Raw genomic sequence first — 18991 nt, forward strand, 5'->3', positions numbered from 1 at the left:
AGGCACTGGGAACAGCAGTGGTGACATTGTTGAACCAGCAGCAATGTGGACATAATTTTGAGGTAGACAGGGGTAGCATTTGCTCCATTTGCCGGCGTTGTGAACCCTGGTTTCGGGATCATAAAGACAACAGCTTGACTAGAGAGTAAACACTGCTTTAGAAACAGTTTACTTTCTGTAGGTTCCTATCCTCGCCCCTCTCTAGCCACCTAGAAGCAAATAATTGGTTATTCATTGGCCAAGAGGAGATAACAAACAGCCCTAGAATACCATTAAGGTTGAAGGGTGCATGATGTCACACTGTGCTATCCCAGCATTTAGGTGAATCGATGATCGTGTCAACATAGTTCAACGTTTGGGCAAAACAAAACTCAGGCACCACTCCACCTGCTCTCAAGGAGCCCCTAGACCGTTACTCATTAATTAACCTTGAACATATAAAATCTCGAATTTCATACTTGAGCGAAATTCCTAGTTACAGTCCGGCCACTGCCTGGCTTATCTCTTGACACGTTTTTCCAGTAATCATCTGGAGCATCTGCGTTGGCAAACTCTGGACTCCTCTTGCACAGTTGCAGTCAGAATGTAGTTTTCCGGCACAGTGTGATGAAGAGAAAATAAAAGAACAGGACAGCACTTCGAGGAACCGATAGAATAATATCTGTCTCTGCTGGAAAGCCAATGGCCTTTTGGAGATTTCAGTGCATCACTGCACCCATCTAACATTTACGGATGCACATTGAAAGACTCAAGGATGCTATTAGAGCTGCTGATATAAAAGGGATAGGCATGTCTGTGTCAGACCAGAAGATGGTTTACTGTAAACTGGGTAGCAAAAAAGGGAGACGAAACAATGCTAAAATGTTGAAAAGAATGCCTTCAACCTTGCACGAGCAGGAGGTTCAGGAGGGCTTGGGTGCTAATTAGTGGTAGCCAGGGTTAGTGCATTTGGCACCGCATCTGCAGCACCTCCATTGGTCCTTGAAGGCGACAGCAACACTCCTGGCCTTTCACTTCACCTATCAATGATAAAGAAGAATTTGAGGGTCTAAAATTGAGACAAGGCCAGGATCAACCGTATGACACTATTTAGTGTAAACGTTTGCCCATCTTATACTGGGGTGAATCAATGTCAGTGCTGTAGCCCAAATAGAATATCACGGCTGCATAAGCAGTGGGAAAGAGGGGACAAAACATGCTTTATACACCTGTGATATCATTCATGAAGTTGGTGAAAGTGCTAAATGAAAACAAACAAAATCATCAGCTTTATAAGAGAATATCATTAAATATAACACACAGCAAAGTTTACCCTGGCTGAAAACAGAAAGTACACAGCATGCCTCTCGAAAGAAATAAGGGGCATATTTACAAGAAGGTGGGGCATCGGCATTGATGTGCCACTTTTCTTGCACCCTCTGTTCCCCCTAACAACACCATGGATGCGGCGTTTTTACAATATGGCGCACCATGGTGCACAATAGACTCAACATTTTTGGCGCTATTGAGGCACTTTGCTGCACTAGCATAAAAAATGTTGACGCTAGTCCAGCAAAGCACACGGAAGCCCATGGAAGACTACTGGTGTGTCATTTTAACACCTTCCCTGAGCAGGCATTAAAAATGAGCAAAAAATGGCGCACTGAAATCTAGTAAATTTCACTTGACCATTGTTTTGGGCCTCCATGCGTGGGAACGCCCCCTTGGATACATTATGCCTGGCACAGGCATTGGCGCAGGGGTTTACAAAGTGGCGCAATGCACGCATTGCGCTACTTTGTAAATACGGCACAGGGAAATTGCCTCCTTAATGCCACATTAAAAAAATGACGGTAATATGACCCAAGGAGCCATAAGGGGCTTGTATATGAGCCCCCAAATGCCTGTTGATTCACAAAGCACTCAGCTTTCTGCCGTTTGGGTTTGCAACAGCAAACCTCTTGTAGCAAAGTAAGCTTTTTTCTGTTTACCTTTTTATTTAATGTGGATATACATTGTAGACGACAGCGCTCGCCAAGCAAGGGCATTTTATGGTAAGGGAGACAGTGCAGAGGGTACTAATACTACTTGCTATTAATATGTTGTCCTTTGGCTTCGTAGGCCCATAAATTGACACAATTGACAAAAAGGTCGTGAACATAGTCCTGAAGCAAACTAGGTGAAAACCAGAAAACCAGAAAAAAAACTATTGACCACACATCACTTTGTCTCCTGACTATAAATATTGCATCCGTTTTCAACGCCAACTTACCTTCAGGGGAACATCTTTCTAGCGTGCTTGTTGAAAACTACATCAAAGTGTGCACCTAGGAAGAACTGGAATGTCTGTAAACTATGGGTAGGCCAATGCTCAGATTCTAAGCAAGACTTTGTTCGCATTAAAAAAAACTTGCACAGCCATATACAGATATCTGCTGCCTGTTCTGTACCCCAATCATCCGAAGGCTTGTTACAACCACCAAAGAACATATTATTTCTAAGCAATAAGTTACTTGCTTGCCCCACCTGTATTCGTTCAATTATTTTACAAAGATCACATTACACAAAAAACACAGGGTACGAGGCCTGTAAAGCCCTCCAAGAAATTCTCATTTCCGTAAGTTAAATCATAACCAGGCACGACCTCCATAGTGACATATTAACAAGCTGTTGATATCAGTATTTGCTCAATTAGGAGCCGAGTTGAACTTTGCTGACAGCAGCTGTCAGTTGGCGAATTCCCAGCCTTGGGATTAATTCCATCTCTACATGCATAAGCAAGAGATGTGTGACCACATTAATCGACTTAGTCAGGCGTTCAAGGTTTATTAAAGAAAGGCGCAGGAAAATATTGACACTCAAAAAATACACATTTCAGGCTAGCGCCAGTCATGAAAACGGGTTTACCCTCCATCAAAAACAGCAGTAAATATGTGTGTTTTAACTGGATATAACAAAGGATGTGTTTTCGCTGTTTTTACTCAAGATATATTTGAAAGTTCGATGGCATGTGTAGCTGCAGATACACATGCTGTGCACAGTCCGCCATCCGGTGTTGGGCTCGGAGTGTTACAAGTTGTTTTTCTTCGAAGAAGTCTTTTCGAGTCACGAGACCGAGGGACTCCTCCCATTTCGACTCCATTGCGCATGGGCGTTGACTCCATCTTAGATTGTTTTTTTTCCGCCATCGGGTTCGGACGTGTTCCTTTTCGCTCCGTGTTTTGGGTCGGAAAGTTAGTTAGAATCTCGGAAAAAAAACGTCGGTATTGTTTGCGTTCGGTATCAGGTTAGTTAGAACAAATCAACACCGAATTCTGAAGAGCTCCGGTGGCCCTTCGGGGTTTTTTCGATCCCCCGTCGGGGCCTGGTCGGCCCGGCCACACGTGACTACAAGGCTGATGGAACTGACCCCATTCCGCTTCTGCCCAAAATGCCATAACAAATATCCGTATACGGATCAGCATCTGGTCTGTAACTTGTGCTTGTCTCCCGAGCACAATGAAGATACTTGTGAAGCCTGTCGAGCGTTTGTTGATAAAGACATTAAGAGACCGAAGAGCCAGAAGACTGCAAATGGCGTCGACGCCGACAGGACAAGAGCGTTTCGAGGAGGAAGAAGAAGCTTTCTCCATCCATGAGTTGGACTCGGAAGAGCTCGAGGCCGAAGAAACGCCAAAAACCGTGAGTAAGACGTCGAAACATAAGACTCACGAGAAGTCAACAAAAGCCCAGGGGACGCCACCGCCAACAGGCCATGGCTTAACCCGGAAAATAGGTGACCGATCATCGGCACCGAAAAAGGGCACGCTTGTGGCGAAGTCATCCGACTCAGGTCGAGATACCGCCACACAGCAGCCTCGGACCCGAGACAGCGGCTCCGAAAAAATTCGGCACCGAGACAGCGGCACCGAAGACGTTCGGCACCGAGACACCACACCGAAAATAAAAAAGGTTTCTTCGGAGCCTAAAAAGACATCCGAAAATGTTTCGGTTCCGAAACATCCAGCCTCGGAGCCGAAAACAGGTTCCTACACAGAGGAACAAGGATTAACCTCCCAAATGCAAAAGCATAGATTCGGAGTGGAACTTGAAGCTGTAGAGCCAGATTATACACAAAGAAGGCTCCACATTCATGAGGACACAGGGAAGATAACCACTCTTCCCCCAATTAAAATAAAAAGAAAACTTGCCTTTCAAGAAAAGGACAAGCAGCCACAGGCAAAAGTGGCAAGGAAAACAACTCCACCACCGTCTCCACCACCATCAATACACGCATCACCAGTAACAACTCCACCACTGATGCACTCCCCAGCTCATACTACAATGAGTCAGGATGATCCCGATGCATGGGACCTTTACGACGCCCCAGTATCAGACAACAGCCCAGACTCGTACCCTGCAAGGCCGTCGCCACCTGAGGACAGTACATCTTACACACAGGTGGTCGCAAGGGCAGCTGCTTTTCACAACGTCACCTTGCATTCCGAACCAATTGAGGATGACTTTTTGTTTAACACCCTATCATCCACCCATAGCCAGTACCAAAGCCTACCTATGCTCCCAGGAATGCTAAAACATTCCAAACAAATCTTTCAAGATCCTGTTAAAGGCAGAGTCATAACTCCAAGGGTGGAGAAAAAATACAAGCCACCACCAACGGATCCCGTTTATATTACAACGCAATTGACACCGGACTCAGTAGTTGTCGGGGCAGCTCCTAAGAGAGCGAACTCTCATACCTCAGGGGACGCACCACCTCCAGACAAGGAGAGTCGTAAATTTGATGCTGCGGGTAAAAGGGTGGCAGCACAAGCAGCAAACCAATGGCGCATTGCCAATTCACAAGCACTTTTGGCAAGATATGATAGAGCTCATTGGGATGAGATGCAGCATTTCATAGAACACTTACCCAAAGAGTTCCAGAAAAGGGCGCAACAGGTGGTGGAAGAAGGACAAAGTATCTCAAATAATCAGATACGGTCTTCAATGGATGCAGCAGATATGGCTGCAAGGACAGTAAACACTGTAACAACAATAAGAAGGCACGCATGGCTGCGTACTTCGGGGTTCAAGCCGGAAATTCAACAAGCCGTGCTAAATATGCCCTTTAATGAACAGCAGTTGTTTGGGCCGGAAGTCGACACTGCTATTGAGAAACTCAAGAAAGACACTGATACAGCCAAAGCCATGGGCGCGCTCTACTCCCCGCAGAGCAGAGGCACTTTTCGCAAAACACCTTTTAGGGGAGGGTTTCGAGGTCAACCAACAGAAACCACAACATCACACGCAAGGCCCACTTACCAGAGCCAATATCAGCGGGGAGGTTTTCGGGGGCAATATAGAGGGGGACAATTCCAGAAGAATAGGGGAAAGTTCCAAAGCCCCAAAACTCCTCAAAATAAACAGTGACTTACAAGTCACACAGCCCCATCACATAACACCTGTGGGGGGGAGACTAAGCCAATTTTACAAACATTGGGAGGAAATAACAACAGACAATTGGGTCTTAGCAATTATCCATCATGGTTATTGCATAGAATTTCTCAAATTCCCTCCAAACATCCCACCGAAAACACACAGTATGTCAAAACAACATATAGACCTTCTAGGACTAGAAGTTCAAGCATTGCTACAAAAAGAAGCAATAGAATTAGTACCAAAACAACAAATAAACACAGGAGTTTACTCACTGTACTTTATAATACCCAAAAAGGACGGCAGTCTGAGACCAATATTAGATCTCAGAACACTAAATACCTACATCAAATCAGACCACTTTCACATGGTTACATTACAAGACGTAATCCCACTGCTCAAACAACAAGACTACATGACAACACTAGACCTAAAGGATGCGTATTTCCATATACCAATACATCCTTCACACAGAAAATACCTAAGGTTCGTATTCCAAGGAATACATTACCAATTCAAAGTGTTGCCATTCGGAATAACAACTGCGCCAAGAGTTTTTACAAAATGCCTGGCAGTAGTAGCTGCATATATCAGAAGGCAGCAAATATATGTGTTCCCGTACTTAGACGACTGGTTAATCAAAACCAACACGCTAAGACAGTGTTCACAGCACACAAAATATGTCATACAAATCCTCCACAAACTAGGTTTCTCGATCAACTACACAAAGTCACACCTTATGCCGTGTCAAACACAGCAATACTTAGGAGCGACAATCAACACAGTAAAAGGGATTGCCACTCCAAGTCCACAAAGGGTTCAAACATTTCACAATGTAATACAGGCCATGTATCCAAAACAAAGGATACAAGTCAAAATGGTAATGAAACTGCTAGGCATGATGTCTTCATGCATAGCCATTGTCCCAAACGCAAGGTTGCACATGCAGCCCTTACAAGAGTGCCTAGCATCACAATGGTCACAAGCACAGGGTCAGCTTCAAGATCTGGTGTTGATAGACCGCCAAACATACATCTCGCTTCTATGGTGGAACAGTATAAATTTAAACAAAGGGCGGCCTTTCCAAGACCCAGTGCCACAATACGTGATAACGACAGATGCTTCCATGACAGGGTGGGGAGCACACCTCAATCAACACAGCATCCAAGGACAATGGGACATACAGCAAAGACAGTTTCACATAAATCACTTAGAACTGTTAGCGGTATTTCTAGCGCTGAAAGCATTTCAACCCATAATAACCCACAAATACATTCTTGTCAAAACAGACAACATGACAACAATGTATTACCTAAACAAACAGGGAGGGACACACTCGACACAGTTGTGTCTCCTGACACTGAAAATATGGCATTGGGCGATTCACAACCACATTCGCCTAATAGCACAATTTATTCCAGGAATTCAGAATCAGTTAGCAGACAATCTCTCTCGGGATCACCAACAGATCCACGAATGGGAGATTCACCCCCAAATACTGAACACTTACTTCCAAATTTGGGGAACACCACAAATAGATCTATTTGCAACAAAGGAAAACTCAAAATGCCAAAACTTCGCATCCAGGTACCCACAGGATCAATCCCAAGGCAATGCTCTATGGATGAACTGGTCAGGGATATTTGCGTACGCTTTTCCCCCTCTCCCGCTCCTTCCATATCTAGTAAACAGGTTGAGTCAAAACAAACTCAAACTCATACTAATAGCACCAACATGGGCGAGGCAACCTTGGTACACAACACTACTAGACCTTTCAGTAGTACCTCATGTCAAACTACCCAACAGACCAGATCTGTTAACACAACACAAACAACAGATCAGACATCCAAATCCAGCATCTCTGAATCTAGCAATTTGGCTCCTGAAATCCTAGAATTCGGACACTTAGACCTCACACAAGAATGTATGGAGGTCATAAGACAAGCTAGGAAACCTACCACTAGACACTGCTATGCAAATAAGTGGAAAAGATTTGTTTATTACTGCCATAATAATCAAATCCAGCCATTACACGCATCTCCAAAAGATATAGTAGGATATTTACTACATTTACAAAAGTCAAATCTAGCTTTCTCTTCCATAAAGATACATCTTACCGCAATATCAGCTTACCTGCAAATTACTCATTCAACTTAATTATTTAGAATACCAGTCATAAAAGCGTTTATGGAAGGCCTAAAGAGAATTATACCACCAAGAACACCACCTGTTCCTTCATGGAACCTCAACATTGTCTTAACACGACTCATGGGTCCACCATTTGAACCCATGCATTCTTGTGAAATGCAATACTTAACCTGGAAAGTTGCGTTTTTAATTGCCATCACATCTCTAAGAAGAGTGAGTGAAATTCAAGCTTTTACCATACAAGAACCATTTATTCAAATACACAAAAATAAAATAGTCCTACGAACAAATCCAAAATTTTTACCAAAGGTAATTTCACCGTTCCACTTGAATCAAACGGTAGAATTACCAGTGTTCTTCCCACAGCCAGATTCTGTAGCTGAAAGAGCACTACATACATTAGACATCAAAAGAGCGCTAATGTACTACATTGACAGAACAAAACTAATTTGGAAAACAAAACAACTATTTATTGCTTTTCAAAAACCTCATACAGGAAATCCAATTTCTAAACAAGGCATTGCTAGATGGATAGTTAAATGCATTCAAACCTGCTATATTAAAGCAAAGAGAGAGCTGCCTATTACACCAAAGGCACACTCAACCAGAAAGAAAGGTGCTACCATGGCCTTTCTAGGAAATATTCCAATGAACGAAATATGTAAGGCAGCAACATGGTCTACGCCTCATACATTTACCAAGCACTACTGTGTGGATGTGTTAACTGCACAACAGGCCACAGTAGGTCAAGCTGTACTAAGAACATTATTTCAAACTACTTCAACTCCTACAGGCTTAACCACCGCTTTTGGGGAGATAACTGCTTACTAGTCTATGCACAGCATGTGTATCTGGAGCTACACATGCCATCGAACGTAAAATGTCACTTACCCAGTGTACATCTGTTCGTGGCATTAGTCGCTGCAGATTCACATGCGCCCACCCGTCTCCCCGGCAGCCTGTAGCCGTTTAGAAGTAGATCTTGAACATTTGTACATTTGTAAATATATTACTTTAAGCTTCATTATGTACAAACGTATTCACTCCATTGCATGGGCACTATTACTAGCATACACAACTCCTACCTCACCCTCTGCGGGGAAAACAATCTAAGATGGAGTCGACGCCCATGCGCAATGGAGTTGAAATGGGAGGAGTCCCTCGGTCTCGTGACTCGAAAAGACTTCTTCGAAGAAAAACAACTTGTAACACTCCGAGTCCAACACCAGATGGCGGACTGTGCACAGCATGTGAATCTGCAGCGACTAATGCCACGAACAGATGTACACTTGGTAAGTGACATTTTCCTTATTGAACATGTGTCATATTAAGCATACCATATTTCACTAATCGGTCTTTTTATAGGTTTCTCCACTTTTTTGGCTAGGCGAATAGCAATGACACATCTTAATACAGACAGCAGACAGATTCAGACATTCTTTTGCAACTAAATTCAAACTCTGTATGCAAAAAGGCATCTTTATGTGTTTTTTCATAAACACTAACAGGGATAGGTTATCTTCAAAAAATGTGTGCAACACCCCAAACCTGTAAGATGGTGGCTATTCACAACTATTCTATAATCCATTCACACCCAGGCATACTTGTAAATGTAATCTGAAACAGATTTGTTATATTAGATTTTTGAGTGAGATCCAATATGTGATGTGAATGGCCGGTAAGGGGTTTATCAACAAATAATTGTTTCCCTTATAATAAAAACTGGAGAAAGTGATAGGTGCTAAGGCACAAATTCTCCATGTTTTCTCATGCGGTTTCAGCTATTCTAAATGAGAACAAGCCACATGAGAAGGCCTGGAAGGGGTACTCTATATGTGGAGATATGTAACTTGATTAGATTTCCAAGGCTACTGGTGGAGATTTTGTAAACTCAACAAAATGTTGGATACCCTACTCAAATCATATGGGTAAACCCACATCGGCTAGATTGTAGCCAATGTGGGTTTACTCATATGATTTGAGTAGCTTTTCCTAAAAGGTGTAAATCAGCCCCAGGCACAATAACAGCTAGACACAAGACATGCTTCCCCAGCTCCATACATTAATTGTTTTCTCAGGTTCTCACAGGAAATGTCCATTGTAACTCAGCATGCCACAGGAAGGGTTGTTTAAAACAAGGAAACACAAATACCCAGCAAGTCTAGTAAAGGTTTATGAATGCCAGTGAATACATGAGCAAGGCATTTGTAGCAATGGCTGGAATTATTGCAAGATGTCCCTTTTAGTGGAACTGTGTGTGTGTGTGTTCTTGCAACGAGATCCCTTTTCTAAGTTATACCCCCTCGAGAAAGGCAGCGTGCAGCATATGTGACGGTTCAACGAGGCAGAAGAGGGAATTAGAAGAAAGGTAAAGAATGTTAACTGGAGTTAATACTCCTTTATATTACCCTCCCATGAACCTCTGTGAAATAAAGAACTCTCATGAAATAGTTTGTGAGATGCCATTCCTCCATCCAAGGGGAGCATCTACGAGAAACTATTAATAAATGGAATGTAGACAAATGCTATAATGCCCCGGATACAAAATTTGAAGGGTTAAAATACACATCCCATTGCAAGAAACCGAGAACGTGAATGTTAAATTGAGATGCCTCCAGCTAAATACAATTTAAAATGTTTAAGTTCTCTTCTGTTTTTGCCCCTTCTCCTAATGGAAAAAATGATGTTATCTTAATTAATCAGGATTCATGCATGCCTTTGTCTTTGAAACCAAAGACTTTGATAGGAAATTGATGTTTTCTGTTTAATGGTACTCTTTGCATAATAGTAACAAAATCAATGTAAAGCTTTGCATCACTTTGCCTCATTCACGCAAATCACTGGTAAATAACCCCTTGGACATTTTTAAAACAGCTCATGATCTTGTTGCATAAAGATTATACTTACTTTTTTGACGGGTCGAAATTGAACACTTGTTTAGTGGGATAAGTTAATAATTTGCTAACATCTATTTATTTTCGCATATCTAGGCCGTGTGCACTACATTAATTGGGTTTGTTGCTCAGTGTGGCTTTTTCTCCTATAATAGCTATAACTTGCCGCTTCGCACTGCAAGCACAATTCATTATGAAGTGGGGCTCTCATGGATGTTCTATAAACATGTTAGCTTAATATCATTGTAGACTGGAATCGCTATGGCGTCTTTATACGTTGTCAGTGCTGTGTAGTTCAGGGAAACTCAATTGTAGGCAAACCAAAAAACACTACCAGCCACCACCGATGGACAGCACGGAAAATGGGTTCCACGCACACTTTTCTATATGTCAATGTCTGTGTGGGCGTAGCTATTTTTTGTTCAGAACAATCAGAGTATCCAGAAGGCCCACATGAAAACCTAATTGACTTGTGTTTTTAAAACGTGACATGAGATCTTCGTTCTTGGTAATGGGTGTGATAAAGTCTGTTTGATAAACAGTCAATATATTCTATATAAACAATCCATGAGCTTTGGGTGGCCACTCCTTTAAAGGCACAGCGAGTGCTCAGCGGGACTAATAGCCATTTTTGCTCCTCATGGCCAAGGCATGAGGGTATAACTTGCAACTGAAAACGTTAGCATGCTTTTCTCCAAGTCCTTTACCAAATTCAGGGTTGCCCTTTCCATAAAAAGTCTCGATTAAGAAACATGTTTAAAAAAAATGTTAATTTAAATATATTTAACAGTATTAATGCAGAAAGTTGTTTGAGAAAAAGTTGGTCTCGATGTGCCCAATATATTTGGCTGGCATTGACTTTTTAGTGCAAAATAACAGCCTCTTGTGAAGATGCCCCCATCACCCCACCTCCCTGAATACCCCACTACCCGAAGCAGCTCCACCTTTCTTTCCTAAAGCAGTGTGCTCTGTGGCAGGCAGAGATACGATCACTCTAAGAATGAAGATTACATTTCTGTGCTTCCAGTAGGGGGTCACTTGCATACTCCAAACATGAAGCTGTGCTCACCTGGTAAACATGTGGAAGGAGGCGAACAAGGTTGGGTGGGTATCAAGGAGAAGTGGGATGTGTTATTTGCTTGCAGAAACTGGAAAAGGGTATTTCACCACATCTTAAGTGACAAAACTCCTAGCACCGGCTCTGCATGGGGATGAAGGCAGAGACCAAACGCGAAGAGAGGCAGGCTAGATATCAGTTGTACCTGTGCCTGGGAAGACAGAGATCGGAAGAGCGGAGGCAGATTTCTGACACAGGGATCTTAGAAAACAGTGACAAGGGATAGGGATAGGAGTAGAAGAAACTATTTCATTACTGAAGAATAGCAGAGAGCATACGAAGTCCACCTAGCTGCTTTGTGGCAAACTGTGCTTTTCATCCATTTCACAATGCAACCAAATCCAACCAAGAGGTATTGATGTAATGTGGTAATGAGATTGTGAAATTATACAACTTCGATTTATATCTACCTCCGTTAGTTTTACTATGAGTTGCTTTAGGTATATGATCTTATGTGACTTGGCAATTACCTTAGGCCTAACAATTATTCACGACAGAACGCATTGTTTGAATCCATTCATTATTATCTCATAGCAACAAATTATGTATCAATTCTGAGAAATGAAGAAAAAAATATTATTGTCAGTGCTGAAGTTAATCTGCTACTTAGAGGCATAATTATACTGTTATAAACGTAAGAAAGGCAACAATTCAAAGGATCACAAAATAAACAAACTCAGCCGCGGCTTTCTGCAGTCAAAAGTCAGTGAGGAAATGATTTGCTTGAAGGACTTTGCCGGTTAATCTGTTTCTAAGATTGAAATCTTTGCTTATTTATGTTTGGAGGCTAAAATCTGAATCTCTTCAGAGCAGATATTCCCTGCTCTAACACGTCTGTGAAATCGTTTCATGCCCTCCATGCACCGTGTCTGAATGCAGTTCCAAAATAGATTGTTTGTCCTCTTTTTCCTCCAACTTGCCATATTGATCTCATTGCTTGATGTTTTGTTCAGGTGGCACGGTGGTGGTGAGTTCAGAAAGGCCATCTGTAGACGGTGCGGTGCCACCAGGTAAAAGACTTTTGCTGTTGCTTCAAGAGTGATAGACTGACAAACTTGTCTTACAGCGAAATTTTTATTTGGATTGCTCCACAAAATTTAGAGCTGCAAAATGTTGTCTATCAAATCACGTGTAAGAATTGATGCATGCTTATAACAACAGCCTTCTGTCTGTAATGGGGCCAGGTCCAGCCGGTACCGAATCCGATTGGGGCAGAATAAATCCTGTATAAATACATATAACATAATTCACGGTCATTGGGAACCATAACCGTGTGTATACTCCAGCACTTCCAGTGTACGGCCCCTCTCCTCACCATTGTGGCCTGAGCCGCCGATGAGGCCAGTGTGTAAATGTCCACCTCTATCAGTCAACTCACTCTGGGAGGAGCACCCTGTGTTTGCAGCATCCACTTCTTCAATGTCGGCTTCATCGGCTGGGGCACAGGGACACTGGATATAGCGATTTTGCTAAAGAGTACATATTGGCTACATTTTGATTGAGGAAGGGATAGTGGTCCCTAGCTCTTTAAGTGGGCCTGGTCCTGCAGGTGCTCAGCACCTGCTAAAAATCAGGTGCTGAGACGAGTCCCTATCGGTCTCTCCATTTTTGCCCTCACCCTGTGGAAAAAAATAACTCAGCAGTAGTACCACCCTTCACTGCCTTTGATGTAACTTCAAAGATATTTGTTATAGTTATTGCACAGTATCATCGTTTCAGAATTCAATCATTTTCAGTATTATATACAACAAAGCCATTGTTGTACTTGTTTGTCTTATGCAACTAACAACTGTTGGCAAAGCCAATAGTCCAGGTTTGTTTTAGGTGTATTGTCAGTTGTAATATATATATGGATGCAATGACAGAAAGAAGCACTAAAATACCAGTCAGGTGGCACACTATGCTAAGCACAGATATTTAGCTAGCATGTTTTAAAGCCTGCATAAGGGACCATTTAAAATACAGATTAATGGTTGTACTTGAGACAACATACTGTGAGAGAAACCATTTTTTTGAAAAAATGTTTTGCTACGTGACCTTTGCTTACTCAAAAATGGCGGAATCAGTTTTGCTCAAATTTGTCAACGATCACTAACTAATATGAAAGATTTGCTGATATTCTTTTTTTGCTAATTTGTGGGCATCTGAGAAAGATAACGTGTTTAAAGTCCCCTTAGGTAAAGCAAAATGGGCCCTTTCGCATGATCTTATTCATACTTCAGTATATAATATAGGACGTTTAGAAATCCAGGATACACTATACCTTAAATTCTGGTCTCTCAATTCTGTTCAAAGGCTATACCCCAAAAATGCCTAGCAGTACTAGTATGACAGCATACGACCGGAGCTGCTTCAGGTGTCATCACATAAACCATTCTTTCATTTCCTTGGTTTAACATACCAAATCGAATGCAGGGAAGTAAGGACGTAGGGGATATGACAACAATTAGCAGAATAGGAGCAAACTAAAGAAAAGACAAAGAAAGAAGGGTAACAAAAGAATATTTTTTTTCAGGATGTTACAGGCAGGCCTGACCAATAATCAGGCACTGGGAACAGCAGTGGTGACATTGTTGAACCAGCAGCAATGTGGACATAATTTTGAGGTAGACAGGGGTCGCATTTGCTCCATTTGCCGGCGTTGTGAACCCTTGTTTCGGGATCATAAAGACAACAGCTTGACTAGAGAGTAAACACTGCTTTAGAAACAGTTTACTTTCTGTAGGTTCCTATCCTCGCCCCTCTCTAGCCACCTAGAAGCAAATAATTGGTTATTCATTGGCCAAGAGGAGATAACAAACAGCCCTAGAATACCATTAAGGTTGAAGGGTGCATGATGTCACACTGTGCTATCCCAGCATTTAGGTGAATCGATGATCGTGTCAACATAGTTCAACGTTTGGGCAAAAAAAAACTCAGGCACCACTCCACCTGCTCTCAAGGAGCCCCTAGACCGTTACTCATTAATTAACCTTGAACATATAAAATCTCGAATTTCAAACTTGAGCGAAATTCCTAGTTACAGTCCGGCCACTGCCTGGCTTATCTCTTGACACGTTTTTCCAGTAATCATCTGGAGCATCTGCGTTGGCAAACTCTGGACTCCTCTTGCACGGTTGCAGTCAGAATGTAGTTTTCTGGCACAGTGTGATGAAGAGAAAAGAAAAGGACAGGACAGCACTTCGAGGAACCGATAGAATAATATCTGTCTCTGCTGGAAAGCCAATGGCCTTTTGGAGATTTCAGTGCATCACTGCACCCATCTAACATTTACGGATGCACATTGAAAGACTCAAGGATGCTATTAGAGCTGCTGATATAAAAGGGATAGGCATGTCTGTGTCAGACCAGAAGATGGTTTACTGTAAACTGGGTAGCAAAAAAGGGAGACGAAACAATGCTAAAATGTTGAAAAGAATGCCTTCAACCTTGCACGAGCAGGAGGTTCAGGAGGGCTTGGGTGCTAATTAGTGGTAGCCAGGGTTAGTGCATTTGGCACCGCAGCTGCAGCACCTCCATTGGTCCTTGAAGGCGACAGCAACACTCCTGGCCTTTCACTTCACCTATCAATGATAAAGAAGAATTTGAGGGTCTAAAATTGAGACAAGGCCAGGATCAACCGTATGACACTATTTAGTGTAAACGTTTGCCTATCTTATACTGGGGTGAATCAATGTCTGTGCTGTAGCCCAAACAGAATATCACGGCTGCATAAGCAGTGGGAAAGAGAGGACAAAACATGCTTTATACACCTGTGATATCATTCATGAAGTTGGTGAAAGTGCTAAATGAAAACAAACAAAATCATCAGCTTTATATGAGAATAGCACTAAATATAACACACAGCAAAGTCTACCCAGGCTGAAAACAGAAAGTACACAGCATGCCTCTCGAAAGAAATAAGGGGCATATTTACAAGAAGGTGGGGCATCGGCATTGATGTGCCACTTTTCTTGCACCCTCTGTTCCCCCTAACAACACCATGGATGCAGTGTTTTTACAATATGGCGCACCATGGTGCACAACAGACTCAAAATTTTTGGCGCTATTGAGGCGCTTTGCTGCACTATCATAAAAAATGTTGACGCTAGTCCAGCAAAGCACACGGAAGCCCATGGAAGACTACTGGTGTGTCATTTTAACACCTTCTCTGAGCAGGTGTTAAAAATGAGCAAAAAATGGCGCACTGAAATCTAGTAAATTTCACTGGACCATTGTTTTGGGCCTCCATGCGTGGGAACGCCCCCTTGGATACATTATGCCTGGCACAGGCATTGGCGCAGGGGTTTACAAAGTGGCGCAATGCACGCATTGCGCCACTTTGTAAATACGGCACAGGGAAATTGCCTCCTTAATGCCACATTAAAAAAATGACGGTAATATGACCCAAGGAGCCATAAGGGGCTTGTATATGAGCCCCCAAATGCCTGTTGACTCACAAAGCACTCAGCTTTCTGGCGTTTGGGTTTGCAACAGCAAACCTCTTGTAGCAAAGTAAGCTTTTTTCTGTTTACCTTTTTATTTAACGTGGATATACATTGCAGACGACAGCGCTCGCCAAGCAAGGGCATTTTATGGTAAGGGAGACAGTGCAGAGGGTACTAATACTACTTGCTATAAATATGTTGTCCCTTGGCTTCGTAGGCCCATAAACATATCACTTGAGGATGGATTTCTTCCTCCTAAATCCTCGCGTGCCTTCGTGCCCCCCGGTGCAGAAGTTCACAGGCTTAGACTCATTGTCTGCTTGGTGTTGCCGTCGCCTGAGGTGGGGCCTACTTCCTGACTAGGCCCTGATGGAAGCATGGCTGCCACGAACGGCCATGAAATTGTTTTCTTTCGCCACAAGACGGTGCAACATGTCCTTGGTGTAAAACTGGCAGTTCCTATCGAAGAACCTTTGAAAACGAGTGTGCGACGTTGTGATGCAGTTAAGGAAAGCAGAAAAGCGTAAAAAACAAGCGCATTCTAACCACAATAAACTGCGTCATAGCAGACTTCCCTTGCTTTATATGGGGATTGTTAGAAAACCACTAAAAAAGGAGGTAGCGACGTTTAACACATTTTCTCTCAAATGTCTATACGTTTTATCTGTTGTAACACTGCCACCTAGTGGGTTATCTATGAAGTAGGCGAATTGGAAGAACCATTAAATATCGCCTGTAGTATGCAGAATTTCAGACCAAGAGCCTGATTTACAGCGAAGTGGGTTACGCCATCACAAACGAGGGATATCTGCCTGCCTATTATGATCCCAGTATAGCCTATGGCATTGCTGCCAAGTGTTCAGTTTGCTTGTGTGTGACATTCCCATATATGTGGGGCATTTATGTGTCACTTTTCAAGCCCTATGAGTGACGCCTTATTGTGAGTGAAATAAGACAATTGCATCCATGTCAAGAGATCGGTTTTCAAAATGATGGTCTTTTCTCATATGTGACGGTCCTTAATGCGCACATGAGAATCAGATCCATCTTTATTCAGCAGGGCTAAGTTAGATAGTTTGCTCAGAATCACAGAATGTTATGCAGAAGCCAGGATTCAAGTTATCTTCTACGGTTCCAAAGGAGACAGTTGTGGTCCTGGGGTCACATCTCGTCCCGCCTCTTCATCCTCCTTATCCCTGTGCAGTTCTCCAATTAGGGCTTTCTTTCACTGCAGTGTAGACTAACCCATTTTTTGGCATATATTTAGAAGCTTTGTTTCAGGAAATTACATCCACATCTGTTTGATACTATGCTTGGAGCAGGGGGTGCTTTTGTATATAAATTAGGTGAGTGTGTGGTTTGTGTTTCAGTCTTCAAATCGCTGTAGTTCGCTTGGTCTGGATATGAGTTTCTGTGATAGTGCGATAGTTCCAAACCGGAATATATGGAGAATCCTACACCTCCCGTTGTACACCATTGCCACCATGTGGACATTGGTTAACAGTACTCGGAGCGCAGCTTTTATGCGTTCCAGCAAACTGAGAACATGGAAATTCACTGGTTTAGCCCACGTTTTAGTTCTATTTGATAATTAATGGGGTCACAGACTTCCCCATGACAAACAAAGTTTTCAAATACATTCTGTGTAGCTTATTGCTTGCCAGCCACTATTGTAGAGCTGATTAACATTTGAAAGTACTTTACTCACACCCTCATTCTGACGGTGTGACTACAAGGCTGTGCCCAGGAACATCAGTTTTAATCAGTTAAAAAAATGGCTACCTGCGAAAACCCATGAAAGAAGCTAGAGTAATAGATTAAAAATACGCAAAAGTCTTAAATTACTTTCACATTTGTTGATTCCCTCTTTTCCTGTGCCCCTACAGATATAATGGTTGATAACTTCACGTGTGAGTTTGGCTTCGGATCGGACAAGACTCTGTGCCAGTGGGAACACGACACCCAAGTGGACCTCAGGTGGGCCATCCTGACCAGCAAAATGGGGCCCGTCCCAGATCACAACGGTAACTTAAAATTCCCGGATAGTGCTATTTTACACTAATGTTGCCACTTACTATGTCACATTCTGTAAAGGTGTAGTATTTTTCTCTGTTTGTATTTGGGGTGGTCAGTGCTGTACAACTGCAGCCAAAATCAATGTTCATTTTATGCCTTTGTAGACAAAAACATAAACATTAATGCAGACAGCTGCACAGGGTAATGAAGAAAATATGCTTTAAGTTTCCATTTCGCACCCTTTTACTCTGATGTCATAGACAGGAGGGCCTGACTAAAAATCAAAATCAGTTGCAAGAGGCTATAGCTAGCATGGGGCTTTGTTGTTCAGTTAATTGTTTGGCTTACATGGATGGTCCATGGTCGTCATTCCAGCTGTGAAAGAAGTCCCCTCACCTTCAAACCACTGGGGAAATGCCACAGTGGAAGGATGGGAGGTTGGTTCCTGATCGACAGAGAATGCTACATCATAGCAATATGACCTTCACTGACTATTATTTCAAAAGAGTTCAGTGAACAGCAAAAGTCCACATATTTTCAGAACTCCTGGCAAAATAGAATTTTGCCACTTGGAGCACTCTCTATGCAATGGAAAAAGTACATTTTGTAGGCCTATTACACATGTTTGGTGCCACCTCCTTGGTGACACCCTAAGGCCACTGCCCACTCTTGCCTTATGGAAATACTGAGCCTATCTTTGGAATACAAAAATTAACAATTCACAGAGTACTCTGTGTAGGAAGCTGGGCCAGTGTGTGGTGGACACGTATAGTGCTACACCTTATACTGGGTTCAGGCAAATGCCAATTAATCAGTGTTACAATGTCTAGACAGCCAGGGCTCTCTAGAGTAGCTGTGGTGAGCAGCCAAGACTTATCTAGAAGGCATGTGAAGCACCTGCAATAACACACTAGTCACACAGTAACTTATCACAAATGAAAGGAACCATACAGTGTTGCAAAAATAAAGGTAATTTATTATAGGCACACCAACCT

General features: G+C 42.6%; 1 protein-coding gene across 5 annotated transcripts in view; it reads left to right on the forward strand.

Moving 5' to 3' along the window:
- Positions 1-18991, forward strand: part of NRP1 (neuropilin 1) — a 290386-nt gene that overhangs the window by 253453 nt on the left and 17942 nt on the right. For 4 of the 5 annotated variants that reach the window (XM_069211236.1, XM_069211237.1, XM_069211238.1 and 1 more), the window contains 2 exons: positions 12507-12563; positions 17867-18004. The exons of the other annotated variant lie outside the window; for it this stretch is intronic. In XM_069211236.1, the coding sequence (XP_069067337.1) occupies positions 12507-12563; positions 17867-18004 (195 nt within the window). The remainder of the gene's footprint in view (positions 1-12506; positions 12564-17866; positions 18005-18991) is intronic. 5 annotated transcript variants of the gene reach the window in all.

The sequence above is a fragment of the Pleurodeles waltl genome, chromosome 10 (assembly GCF_031143425.1).
Source record: "Pleurodeles waltl isolate 20211129_DDA chromosome 10, aPleWal1.hap1.20221129, whole genome shotgun sequence".
NCBI lineage: Eukaryota > Metazoa > Chordata > Amphibia > Caudata > Salamandridae > Pleurodeles > Pleurodeles waltl.